The sequence below is a fragment of the Meira miltonrushii genome (assembly GCF_003144205.1).
Source record: "Meira miltonrushii strain MCA 3882 unplaced genomic scaffold FA14scaffold_5, whole genome shotgun sequence".
Taxonomy (NCBI): Eukaryota; Fungi; Basidiomycota; class Exobasidiomycetes; order Exobasidiales; family Brachybasidiaceae; genus Meira; species Meira miltonrushii.
In genome coordinates this window covers 412,708-426,570 of record NW_020289947.1, presented here as the reverse complement: position 1 = coordinate 426,570, position 13,863 = coordinate 412,708, and the positions used below count along the sequence as shown (strand labels likewise).

Sequence of the window (13,863 nt, the reverse complement as noted above, 5' to 3'; positions counted from 1 at the left end):
AACACAAAAGAAGCATTCAAAGGTATCTTCTCCAACATCATACCTAGATATGCATTCAAATGGGAAAGTTGCTTCAATCGAAGGAGGCCCGTCAACGATGCCAGACAACAGGCCAATCGTGCTACACTACCTTGGTCCGCCCGGAACGTATTCACATCAAGTGTCTCTTGATCTAGTACCAAATTTACACTTTGATCGGACGTATTCAGATGACAAGGGAAAACGAAAGAGTGAAAGTCTAAAGGTTGCCCTGAAGCCATGCAAGTCAATAAGAGAAACTTTCAAAGGAGCTCAAGAGCTAGCAGCACAATCTAATCTATTCAGTTTAGCACTTTTGCCATTCGAAAACAACTCAAATGGACCAGTACAGGATTCGTATGGTATCCTTCACAATGCATTTGCATCTACATCAAGATTTTGGATCGTAGCTGAGGCTTACTTACCAGTCTCACACTCACTTTTAGTCACAAAAGAGGTTTGGGCAAAATTGAAAGGAGACAAAGAACAAGTAGAGCTGTCGGATCTACAAAAGCTTGATCAGACTTCTAGTCATCCACAAGCACTAGGACAATGCTCAAAGTTCATCAAGGAACATATGCGTGCAGATATACATCTTCATGAATCAAACTCTACCGGAGAAGCAGCCCAGCAGCTCCTTAATCTCCCATCAGAAGGTGGAGAATCATCTTTGGAGAGATTAAGAGCATGTATTGCAAGCAAAGTATGCACAAAGGCCGATGTATACGATCTCGTAGAGATATTTGGAAATATTCAAAACAGCAACGGAAATACAACACGATTCCTTCTTTGTAGATTGCCACAGGGGATAAAGCAAGATCAAATGTTTGTGGAGAACTATCAAAAGTTCACTAATAAAACAGTCGATCGTTGTCGCTTCATCTATCATCTCACTGAAAAGAACATAAGTGATAACAGCCTGTTTACATTTATGGACTCTGTTCGTCGAACAGATGTGCATGATCCAGACTATTCGGGAAAATATACAGATCCCGTAACGTTGGACATCAAAATTCGAAAGGTCGATCGGTCTACGATTCGGTCCAACGACCTAAATAATGTGGAAGAGGAAGATTATACATGTTCGGAAGGAATATGGGGTTACACCTACCTTGCAGAAATGGAAATAAGTCAAAGCAGTGCCGGTGAAATTATGAGCAAAGAAACTTCAGACGGAAAAAGACGAAAGCTTATAGCGGAGCCGATCAAGTTTTCCAAGCTTGAAAGGGCAGTCGAACGGTATTTAAGTGAAACAGATGCAAACTTTCATCTCGACAAGATAGAGTCAAAGGTACAATTACTTGGACGTTGGTATGTGTGAGATGGCAACGCAAGCGAAAAAATTCCATCAACTATTATACCCGGACAAAAAGAGAGAATATCCGACGATGCCCGTTCTCGTTGCATCATTCTTGGTCGGACATCAATTCATCTCTATACAAGGAGAATCTCTATGCATCCGACATGTATTAGAACACGGATCGAGAGCCATCTCTGGATCTATATTCCACAGGCGAATTGGAAGTGCTCATTCACTTCATCTCCAGAGAAGCAACGCATTCATCATCAAATAATGGTAAAGTGTTTGCTGCCCTTACTCTAACAACGCCCCAAGGAACCGACGCAACATCCATCTCCATTGACTGATGCTGGTTTACAGGACTCTATCTTGCGATCGAGTCAAGTCAACAAGTCATGTCTACCCTGTAAAGATTGCAATGAAGGTGACAGTAATCCCGGACAGTCTTCATCATCATATGTCAAAATACTGACGGAACCAATAGAGCGATTCTGGCAATATCAACCATGAATCTCGGAGTGGAAGGAGGTAAGGTATTCTCGCACTTTGTCGTTACCGGAATATCACAGAGTATGCATAGTAGAGCGAATGATTGTCATTTCTGCATGTATAGACAGCTCGGAAGTATGCACAAAGGATATGTTTCTAGCGTTTATTGAGTGCATTCACACCAAAGATGATGTCAACTTAAGAAGACGGCTAAGTGTCATTGAATCCTGTTTTTAGCAACATGTTTTACACTAGTCCTTGTCTAGCTAGACTCGCGGTGACTTATTTCATTAGGGGCTCTAAACCAACACAAGCGCAGTGCAGTATGGAATACCACCTTGCTCCATGATTGGCTGCCACTTGAACAGTGTGAATAAATGGGGTACTCCCCGCTTAAAAGTACAGTAGTCGGTAGTCCATGTGACCTAATGAAATGCTTAGGCGAATTGCCTCTACTTAGTGCGCTGCGCGCGTGTGCGTTCGTGTGCGTGTTCGGACAATCTGCTAAAAAGTTGTGATGTGTGCGCGTTGTGCATGCATACGCTTATTACGCATCCCAGAATTTCAACTTTTGTCAAGCAGTACTAATAGCCACTGCAAACATCAAAAAAGACGCCAGCTATTTTCTCCCCTTTCACCCCATCTTTCACCTAGTCTTTCTTGCACGCCTATCAACATATCATTCTCGCCTCTCAACCTTCACTGTATCCATCAACAACGAGACACAACTACAGAGACACACACACACACACACAAGCAGGCAAGACAACAGATCCTACTACAGTCTTTTATTCTCCGACGGAATGGGTGAGTTATCTTTGCATTTCAACTCCGACTTTTATTCCCCCATTTTCAAGCCCTTTTTTCATCAATGGCAAAGTGACGTATGCAATGATTGCTATGATATCATGCAAATCTCTTTGGACATGCTCATGTCGTGCTCAGGCACAATTAATTATCTCCATGTAATGAAGATAAAGCATGTGTCAAAATTTCATTGGGGAACGTGATCTCCAATATGATTTCTCATATACTTCCTCCAATGGGCTTTATCATCATCCTTGCCTTAAAGGGTTTGATCGCTTTTCCGTCGGCTGTACACAGCCAAAATGTGATGCCAAGCAATCTTGGCGCACACGCGCAGTCTGTTTTGTTCTTTTCTGTGATCGAGCATCTTCATCAATCAAGATTATGAATTGAACTTTACTCGCTGTACAGGGACAGTATCGACCGGTCTGGTATCCGTATATCTAATTTCGGTATCCGTAAATTACGCCACCAAAGGTACAATACCAGTTAGAGTTTATAAATTGCTCGTAGCGCTCGGACATCTCTCCTATATTTCTATTACTTTATTATCCATTCTTTCATCTTAATTCCATTTTCACTCTAACTCATCTTTACTGACTCTTCTATCATCCCATCTCTCTCAGCTGGCACAAACTCACGATCCCAACGTGAGGTACTAGACGCTCTAGCAGACGTTGTCAGCGTTGAACCAAATTCATACGGCAACAGAAACCATTCCTACGACACTTCCTCGGCTAGTTATTCCGGACAAGCTCCTATGTCAGTCATGAATCCTGTTCCAACTGTGCCAACAAAAGATACTTTTGACCCTGTAGGTCCGGCTTCACGCAACAGAAGACCGTCAAATGGTCAACAAGCTCCGCCTCCTCCTGCAAAGAGTAGCGGTCTAGGTGGACGTTTTGCAAACGCATTCCGTCGTCACCATACCGATGACAAAGATACAAAAAGACGTGAAAAGGAAAAACGCATGCAACGTGCAATTGATGAAGCACAGCCAACCCGAATGGACGTTATCGATCGAATGGATTTGAGTGGTTTAGGCGCCAGTCTTTTCCATCACGACTCACCTTATGACGCATGCTCACCTCATCGCAATCACAACTCCAGAAGAGCGCCAGTGAATGCTTTTGATCCCAACGTAGACCCTATGACCGGTTTGCCCGTCGGACAACCTCGTAACGCCGGCGCAAGTGGAAGTAACAGACAAGGTTTGAGTCCGCTTGCTCAGGCTACAATGCGCAAAATGAACGATAGCAAAGGAGACGTTCAGAGTAACGGTAAAGATCAAAGGGTAGCTCCTAGTCGCGGTAATTCTGCAGTTTCTGGGCAATTGCCAAAACTAAACAGAAACCAAACTAACCAAACTACATCAAGCGCAGGTCAATCCGAGTATGATACCAACGATGCCGCTAGCAGCGTATCGCAAAATGAATCTGTTGATCGTGGCTTTTATTACAATGCTCCCGTCAACGTTTCTCGTGGTCGTGCAGACGTTGCCAATCCAAATGCAGATGTTTGGGGCGTTACAAGTGAACCATGGCAAGATTTTGCATCACCCGCTGCGAACAGTAGACAAGGTACAAACTCACGCCGTAGCAGCAATGACGGCTTGCGCAGCTCTGCAAGCAGCGTTTTCGATATGGAAGCCGTATTGACCGGAAAGCCGTCAACAAGACAACCTATCGGTGGATCATCTTTGGCTAACGGAGCAGCTTCACCCGGAGAATCTTCAGGAGGTTCAGCAGCAGGAACGGGAAACAAGGATGGACCAAAAAGATCCAAAAGTCTTGTAAAGAGAATCAAAACTGCACGTCAGTACGGAAACGTTCCACCACCGGACGATGATGTTGTAGAACGTGCAGAAGCAGCACAAACTGGATTGCGTTCTGCAAGCGGTGGCAGTGCAGCCGCAAGACATCGTGGATTCGCTCATCATCATTCTCCTAGTACGCCTCCGATGCAATCAAGTTCACCTTCTCTTGCCCAAGGTACAACATCAATGCAAAGAAGTGGAACTTTGAAAGCAACCGGCAATGGTGCTGATCAATCCTATGCATCTGGTCATGCTGGTGCTCAAAACGGTAACAACAACCTCGGCCGCAAGAATTCCGTCTTTGGCCGATTCCGTGGCAAATCTCGTGAACAACGTGATGTTGCTGTGGCACGTTGAATGTGCTTGGTTTTTTTGTTTCGACATCTTTTGGGTTTCCGTTTTATTGTCACATTGTAATCTTCAACCGAGAAGGTCTTGCATGCTCTTTCTTCAGGGGAGAATGTCCTTTATTTTTATCCGATTGTTTCACTGTTTTGTAGGCTTGATGTTTTTCAATCCTTTCGATATATCATCTACTTCGAACATTTTGTCATTTCATTTCACCAATTATCGTTTCATACACGATTTATTACAATTTATGATGCATTCAGAATTACAAGGTTTGAGGTCGATATAAAAGTCTGGTAATATACATAAACTACATGGGGTTAATTATCTATTCATCAATTTGCAATTTCGTATGCACGAAAAGTGTTGAAAAGAGGTGTTGCGTCATTGATGTGTCGTACAAAGGAACATGATGATATCCCTGTTCCAAAGCGCCCAAAGAGATCATAAAAGTGGCCAAACATGGAACATCATCTGGAATATCCACTTCGACCGTTTGTCCGAATTGATTGCTTTTGGTGTTTGTTGAAGAAGCAGAAGGTGAGATCAAATCAGGATTTGCTTCATTCTTTATGGAAGAAGATCCACTTTGCTCGCGTTGAAGTTCTGTACCAATTTGATCTCTCTTTGTCTCATTGCGAACTTCAAAACGAATAAAACATAAATCCAACAAACCGCGAACCGAATTACGAAGATCAGTCGAACCGCTGGAAGTATTGGTGGGTAATCGAATACGAAACGATAAGGTTTCATTCCAAATCGGATTAAATCCATTTTGCCAAACCGTTGACGTTCTTGCTCTACACAGAGATTTACGACTTTTGAGTGAATTTGAAGAGGAAGTCGAAGATGGTGTAGGTCGGCTACTGGAATTAAAACTTGATCTATGAACAAGTCCTGGTGAGCTAGAGGCACCTTCTTTGTCTGATCGCACCGATTCTGTCGAAGAGATGGCACTTGAAGTCTTGTTGGTGCTATTTGGCGAAACGCTGAAAGAAGGCGTATCAGGAACGATCACAGCTAAAGAAATGAAAGGATCTAGAACAGTCATATCGGCTTCTTTTTCTTGCCCATCACTCTCGTTGCCCTTCTTGTGACGATATCTTGGAAGCTGTTGAGCGGAGATAAGAGTGATAGTAACAGTGACAAACGTAACGCTCTTTGTATTTTCAGCCTGATCTTTCTGATTCAAAGGATCAGAAAGCGAATACTTTTCTTTCTTGCGTAGAGCTTCAGGTTTGAGAACGTAACCACTTCTTCCATTACGCATAAACATTGCTTGGTTCATCTCCAAACCCAAATCGACTGTTTGCCAATTCAAAGCCACAAGCTGACATCCTAATCTCCAAAAGATGTTTGGCAAAAAGTTGGCACTATAATTCAACCGTGCAAAGGTATTCATGCTAGGATATATCCTCGTCAAATGAGTTCGATTATGCTTGATCAAATCTTCCCAATTATGACCAACACCGTTCGATGAGCTTCTTGCGTACTTCAATGCTGTACGTTCCGAAAGGCTGATCATATGCTCGATCGCATAGTCTTCCTTCTTATTGATACCACGATGTTTCACTCCAACTGTGTAGATTAACAACGACGCCAATGCTGGAGACATGACCTTCTTCTTTTCACCTGAAGCGTTCGCGGTCGTCTTGTCACTCATCTTGCCTTTTGAGGATAGCCTTCGACCTTTTTGCGTTACAGAGCGCACCAAATCACGGGCATTGTGCAATAATCCGTCACTTTCTGATTCGGTAGTCGTATCAGTTGTGGAAGTCACATTTTTGTCCTTTATAACCATTTCAAACTTTTCAGGTTCTTCTGGCTTTTTGTTGAGCAGAATGTTCTTTGCTTTCACCAAAATCTTGCCGATTAGTTCTTGTGGACTGGGCAGAGTAGAATTAGAATGACCTTCTAAAGGGTATTGCAATAATTTGTCCCCCAAGACTGTTCGGAGAATCTCTGCAATAGCATCCTGTTGGACCAGATCGGTATGTACCTCAAGGGAAAGGATCAACGGATATGGCGAAGCAACGAATGCATACTTGCCGATTGCCTGGATCACATCTCTCAAAGGCACCTTGCTTGTCAGCGTATGACCGTGGGTCACTACAGGTTCATTTCCTGGACCATCCCAACAATCAAGTTCTACCGATCTTGCTCCTTGCATCAAAGCTCGGATATATCCTTCCGCAGTGCTTTCACCAGTCAATTGACCTTTAACCAAATAGGTATTATGACTTGAGCTGATGTAATATTCCGGTAAAGGTCTATTCATATCTTGCGTAACACTTACTTGTCCACTGATAGCAATCAGAGCTTCAGCCGTTTCTGCATGAGCGCGACTTGCATTGGCTGGATCTTCATCAGAGGAAGGTCCCGCATCTTTTGCTCTGTTGTTTGCCAATGATGATTGATCTGATAAAATTGAATTGTCACTCGACATCAAGAAGGCTAGGAATCCGTCATACGAGATACCCTCTTCAGTAGAGCTCACAGTCGTGCGGAAACGGCGATACGTATCAACCATGGCTTGAGAGTTGATTCCCAAATGGCCTTGCTCATTCCTGAGAAAGGCAAAGAAAGCTGTTTGACTAATGACCTTGACCACTACTGGAGACCCATCGATGGCGTCTACCTGTTGAGCTTGATTGAATGTCTTGCCAGTCTCTGGACTAGAAGGAATGGCTGCCTTGCTAAAACTTGTATCGGCTAGACGATTAAAGATCTCCTCTACTTCAACTCTTCGTTTAAGAAAAGCAACGAAATGCTGAAATTTGGCAAAGTCTAGATATCCTAGCCCCTCCTTGTCCGCCTCGTCGAACCGTTTTCTCAAATCCTCTCTATTGCTCATGATGCCCAATCGTCTACACAGCCTTACAGTCTCGCCAAAGTCCAACCGTGCATCTTTACTCGTATCAGCACCCTTGAACTGTTGTCGCAGCCATATACTTTGACGTCTTTCAGACATATCGACGCAGGATGCCAAGAGCTTTCTTTCATTCTGTACGGCTTGTAATGTTGTATACCAACGATCAAGGGATGCATCAGATAGCGCAATAAGATGCAAAGCTTTGTAAATGCTATTTGCCTGATATATGATGGAAATCCAATGTTGTTCATGAGCTGCTGCAATTGAAAGTGATGTACGATACGATCGGGCAGCTGAACCTGATCGTACCTCTCTGATGGATTCCAGGTTGACACGATTATTCTTTTTGCTGTCCCACAAAATTTGTCCAGCGTCTGCATCAATGCGTACAACACGTTGCATGACTTTTCTCGACGTCACCTTAAGCATCACCTCGCCTTTTTGTAATTGTTCGGGTATCGTGACAGCCTCAGAGCGCTCGTCTACGCTGGTATCAGAGCTGGCTTGCGGTGCGTCACTACAGATGGATGCTTTTGAAATGGAGGCAGATGATGTTTTACGATGGTGGCTGGGTGCATCAGGACGACGTGAAGATTCGGAGGAGCGACGAGATGTTTGCAGCCCCAACGCAAGATCTTTTCCCAATGTCGGCGAAGAAGAGCCGCCATCTGTGCTTCGCTCACGCATCGACTTGAAATTCTCACTGGCTTCTCTGCTATGGGTATATCGTTCTGAGAGATTCTTGACGCCTTGAGAAAGCGATGTGCTAAGGGAAGAGGCGATGTCACCTTTACCTCGATTCGTTTGTGGCAGTGCTGTCCGATTGTCAAGATTTGTACGATCTTCATTGCTTATGCTTTTGCGATGGACAGTTGGTTGCACTGTGATGCGGTCTTTGGCGACATGTTGAGGCATCTTGTCCACTGGTCCAATCTTTGCTGAATCCTCTACTGAAGAGCTCAACATCGCTTGAAGGCTCTTCTTTTTGGTCGAGGGTGAAGATGGGACGGCAGATGAAGCAGATCCCGAAAGAAGAGGAGATGCTACAGTTGCATCCTGCTTTGCTTGTGTCTCTGAATTAGGATCTACAATGGAAATAGGTTGTGAGGGATCTTGCTCTAACTTTTGTTCAGAGGTAGTCGAGCCTTCGCATGCATGACTATCATCTTGTACTTGAGTAAGATCTTCTGAAGAATCAGCATGTATTCCAAAGATGGCAGTACTCAGGCGATTACGCCATGATCGAATGGATGAGCCGGACATTGCCAAACGAAGGACTCTATCACCTTTCAGAGGAGGATGAAGTTGAGAGAGAAGTCATTTCCTTTTCTTTCTCTGCTCTTTTTATTTCCACAAAGTTGATATATTCAGCCCCAGAAAGCGATGCAATGTCTCCGTCAAGGCGATGATTGTATTCCGTGGCTTGGCTGAAGAGATGATGAATGCAATAAACACTTTTGTTATTTCTGTTAATTTGTGGAGCGTAATTAGCACTGCCCTATGCATAAAAAGCTTTAGCCTTACGATTCCTTAATGAATTTACGCTAAATGTGGTCTGCGCTTATAAAATACGAACGCGTACATATTTCTACCATAGCTGGAGTTTGATATCTGCGGCCATAGAACCGTGAAAGTACCGCATCCCGTCCGATCTGCGAAGTCAAGCACGGTATCGCCTAGTCAGTACTGCGGTGGGGGACCACGCGGGAATCCTGGGTGCTGCAGTTCTATACTTTTTTGCTTCCTTTTTTTTTGCATCGACATCTTATCAAAGATCAAGCATTCAAAGGTCACACACATCACACTGTCATTTGTTTTTATGTTCGTACAAAATTAATTATTTTTTTGAAAGTGTAGAAATACCAGGCAAATGATAGAGCGGTGATAATAATAATAAGTTGTATGGTTCAATTCAAAATGCAGATAAAAAGACAATTGTATGTGTTGTTTGTGTGGGAACATTCTCACTTGCGACCCAATTTCTTCATTCCATTTTTATTCTTTTTGTTTCCAGAGGAAGAATTATTTCCAGATCCACCGCTACTTCCAGGAGAAGGACCTTGAATGAATTTGACTAAATCATCTAAACTTTTATTGGAAAGATCAGGTAAAGCTTTTCGTGATGAAGATGTTGCTTCAATTTTGGATGATGTCGCATTAGCCGATGGAATACCGTTAGCAGCACTTGTGGTACCCAATTGACGAGCAGCACTTTGAATGCGATTGCCTTGATTTGTCAATCCCAACCGGGTCATCTCCTTTTGACGAGCGTCCATCTTGGCCATTCGTACTGCACTTGCTGCAAGATTGTTGAGCAAAGTGGTACTTTCTTTCGTCATATTGTCTTCTTTACCTAATCTTTGTTCAAAGATCTTGTTGGCTTCCTTTTCAATCTCGATTGCTTTCTTCAAATCGGTCACCAAAGTGTATGCTTGACTTAGCTCATGCGCCAAACAAGCGGTATTGATACTGTCCTTTCCATACATTCGAACGGCCATATCATAACTTGCTTGATAAACGGTCAAACTCTTTTCAAACATTCTTGCATTTTGCAATGTTAATGCAACATTGTTCAAAGCATTGATCACTTCTGCATGATCATTGCCATGTACGATCTCTAGCAATTGCAGTAATCTTTGTTGGCAACGTAAAGATGCCTCAACATTTCCTTCTAATCGCTCCAATACTGCCAAATTGACATATTGAGCAATCGTTTCAGCATGATCCAAGCCCAACGTTCGTTCGCTAACGGTGACAGCTTGTCTTTGATAGCGTAAAGCATTGGCCACTGAAAGTTGTTCGCTAAGTTCCGATGGTGGTACTTCGACACCTTCTTCTGCCTCACGTTGTTTTTCAGCTTGTTCAACTGCCAAGACGGTAGCATAATGATGCAAAACGGTTGCAAATGTGCTATAACATCTTCCAGTCTCTGGATGCACCAAACCATAAATCTGTTCGTGGAATGAAACACCTTCTGTCATCAAATCGAGACCCAAAGGACGATCTCCACGACTGATGGAAACACGACCTGCCTCGAAAGCCTCATCGGCTAAAGAGCTACGCGGCGTTGACTCCTTCAAGATTGGCACAAGGTTCAGAACATCTTCAGGATTGAATGATGTGATTTGATTGTTTGCCTTTGCATCCTTCTCGACAGACTTTTGCTTCTTTTTCTTTCCACCTGCAGATGATTTTGTTTGTGCAGGCTGTGATTCAGCAGGCGATTCTTCACCGGCAGAAGTGTGTCCATTAGCCTCGATAGCATTGTTAGCCATGGGCTCCAAAGTGTATTGTCGTAGCTTCAATTGAATACCGCATCTCAAACAGATTTCACGCAAAACTTGTGAGCGTTGAATTTCTTGTGTAAAGTACTCATTTGGCAAATCGAAACGGAATCGAAGGCGGACTTCATGTTGAATCGATTCTTGCAAGGAAGCAGGAGTCAAAAGTGTCCATTCGGGCACCAATTCATCCTGTCCAGCAAATGGAGAAGGTGTATACTCCGGTGCAGGAGAAGATTGCACACGATCTCCAATCAAGCAGTTCAAGAAATGTGAAATCACATTGCCCGAAGAACTTTGTTCGGACTTGCGCAACAAACTGCGTAAAATACGTTTTGCAGCTCGGACAACCATTTCTTGAATAGCCACTCGACGGAACGGTAGCAAGAATCCTTCAACGCCAGGACCTGCACGATCCAATAATTCTTTGTTTAGACGATGTCTTTGAGATGGCATTGTCAAATGAGCCAAATGACCGAGATAACGAATATTGATACCGCGAGCATGCATTTGACGTGTGAGCGAACGACCGTCTTGGGTAGTGTGGGTACCGATTGCAACATCTGTGACCAATCTCGGTAGAGCACGTTCACGCAAGAACTTGCTTGCATTACGAACGGCTGCCACGGTGGGATCTTGTTCATCATTGACGAGCACAGACGGTCTGGCTTCGATTTGCTTTTCAGCATCAGCCTCAGCAGGCTTGAATTCGACAAATGCATCAGGATTGAATGCAAGCTTAAATTGGCTAGCATCCAAACGCTCGGGCTCCTTGTCTTCAGGCTTCTCGGCTTCATCGCCCTCTTTTTCTCCATCCTTGGCTTTTGCAGCAAGTTCTGCTTGTGCCCAATTGCGCAGTTCGTGGTCCCAGTAAATTTCCAGTAGTTCTTGACGCAAGAGTGTCATACGATGAGGGTATACATCCTTCTCACCAGCGTCCACTTCAGGGCCATCTTGTCCTGAGATGATCTTGCCTTTCATATCATCTTCTAGCCAAGTGATATCTACAGGATTCAAACGTGCCAAATCCAAAGCGTATTTGCGACCATCAGCGCCACGAAGACCCTTGGAATCAACGCTCAACCAAAGGTTGTGGTCCTTCTTTTCAGCATCGGCAACTTCATGTTGTGCCAAATGAAGTGACTTGGCAACCTTGCCAAAGAGAGCATGGAATGAAGCGTCATCCTTAATCACTTCAGGTCCCTCCACACCACCGTAGACAACTTGTGTATCTTCCTTGCTATCCTCTGCAACTGCTACAGGATTGCCTTCTTCATCCACTTCATCATCTCTTCGTCTAAATAGACCAGGAACAACACTTTGTGCAACCCATCTTTCACCCATCCAATCGATAATCACTGTGCCTAGCAAACAAACACCTTCGACGTCCAAATTGTTCAAACATCTGATACCTTGAACGTCTTTGCTCACGGCAACATGTGCAGCTTCGTCGGCGCCCATGTGAGGATACAAATCTACACCATCAACACCTTTACTGATGAAAAGATTGTTAACGATAAACATTTGTGCATCACTCTTGTCCATCGGGTTCATTGCTTGAACTTCTCCAGCAGCAACACGAGGTACAGCACGAACGGCGGCCAAAGTGAATTCGGCATAAACACGATTCAAAACACGATCGCGCATCAATCGTTCTTGCAATGAAGATCTTGGCAATTCTCTCGTTGATTGAATTTCATCGTTCCAATCTCTCGTTCCATCTAGCGTATCAGCAGAAGTGGCACCTGTAAGCAAGTATGCACTTTGAACGCGAAGAGGGTCAACAGAGTGTTGCAATTGACGTGCAAGCCAAGGATGAGCTTGAATGCAGTTGCTAATTGGAACGACGGCAAAGTAATCACGTTGAGAGATTGGATCTTGGAATAGCTTAGCAAAGTTTGCCAAGAACAAAGGTGAGGCAGCACACAAGACGTCAAACAGCGATGAAGAGGCATAGGCTTCTCCATTTGGCGCTGATCTAGCTTGAGGCTCGAATCTATGCACAGTTGATCGATTGACGTAGAAACCTTGGCTGCATGCAGTGATGAACAAATTTTCGCCTTCGAGCGTGATGATGTGCAAATAGAAGTGGTGACCTTGCATACGAAGCTGATGGGGTGGCGGAGACCAAGAAGCGATGCTGAGATTACGGAGACATTGAGGGAAGATGCGTTCGGCACGAGCTTGTTTGGGGATCAATTGGGTGATATCTTCACTTTTCCATGATGTAAAATCTTCGAAGAGTTCCTTCTTTTGTTCTTGTTCTTGCTCGGAAGATTGTTTTTGATTTTTTCCTCCTTTCTTCGTTGAGCTTGCATTCTTGTTTGATACACCTTCCGATGCCTTTTGTTCACTGAACCATAGTTCTTCGTTTTTCACTGCATCTTGCACACTGAAACCGCCATCGATACCGATTGAGGAAGGATCGGCTTGTCCACCCGAAAGCAATTCGCGGAGCCGTTGAACATGAGCACGGGATTCAGCTTCGTTGTATGCAACATGGGCAACGTACAATTCTCGTTTGTCCACAGGAACATCTTTGAAGATTTCCTTCAATTCTGTCCATTCGTCCACACGTTCACCCAATAAAGCATTTTGAGAAGAAGAAGCTGATCCGTTTACCTTTGCTTTACCACTTGATGAAGCAGGACGACGGAAGCAGAATGCACCAAGCCAATAACCTTCCGGACTGTCGGTAATCGTTATCCTGAGCTCGTTTAAAGACTCTTGTGGAGTGACGGCTACTTTGAGCGGGTTTGGTGTTTCGGGTAATCCAGCGCTGACACTATTCGCTGGTAACAATGGACGAGCTGGAAGATGCAAAGATAATTCAAATGGTTGCAAATCAGGATCGATAGCAGCTACCTCCTCTTCTGTACCATTTTGAGTAGCCAAAACATCTACTTCACTTGAAATGCCAGCTTCTTTGACT

At 44.0% G+C, this 13,863-nt stretch overlaps 4 protein-coding genes across 4 annotated transcripts; 2 read left to right on the top strand and 2 right to left on the bottom strand.

The window, feature by feature from the left end:
• Positions 1-97: 97 nt before the first annotated feature.
• On the top strand, positions 98-1,339 carry FA14DRAFT_157973 (PDT-domain-containing protein; the record flags this gene model as incomplete). Its single annotated transcript, XM_025497931.1, has 1 exon — positions 98-1,339. One exon carries the CDS (start codon positions 98-100, stop codon positions 1,337-1,339), a length of 1,242 nt encoding a protein of 413 aa, XP_025352344.1.
• A 1,135-nt stretch (positions 1,340-2,474) lies between these two features.
• On the top strand, positions 2,475-5,060 carry FA14DRAFT_162319 (uncharacterized protein). Its single transcript, XM_025499537.1, has 2 exons — positions 2,475-2,614; positions 3,241-5,060. The coding sequence occupies exons 1-2, from the start codon at positions 2,611-2,613 to the stop codon at positions 4,785-4,787; spliced, it is 1,551 nt and encodes a 516-aa protein (XP_025352343.1). The 5' UTR covers positions 2,475-2,610; the 3' UTR covers positions 4,788-5,060.
• A 46-nt stretch (positions 5,061-5,106) lies between these two features.
• FA14DRAFT_150181 (PLC-like phosphodiesterase) lies at positions 5,107-8,079 on the bottom strand (the record flags this gene model as incomplete). The annotated part of the gene is made up of 5 exons (XM_025497427.1): positions 5,107-5,252; positions 5,391-5,576; positions 5,694-7,109; positions 7,218-7,388; positions 7,482-8,079. The coding sequence occupies 5 exons, from the start codon at positions 8,077-8,079 to the stop codon at positions 5,107-5,109; spliced, it is 2,517 nt and encodes an 838-aa protein (XP_025352342.1).
• Positions 8,080-9,689: 1,610 nt separating this feature from the next.
• FA14DRAFT_108660 (uncharacterized protein) lies at positions 9,690-13,799 on the bottom strand (the record flags this gene model as incomplete). Its single annotated transcript, XM_025495846.1, has 1 exon — positions 9,690-13,799. A coding segment is annotated over one exon (4,110 nt), but the record flags the coding sequence as incomplete, so codon positions are not given.
• Between the last annotated feature and the right edge of the window lie 64 nt (positions 13,800-13,863).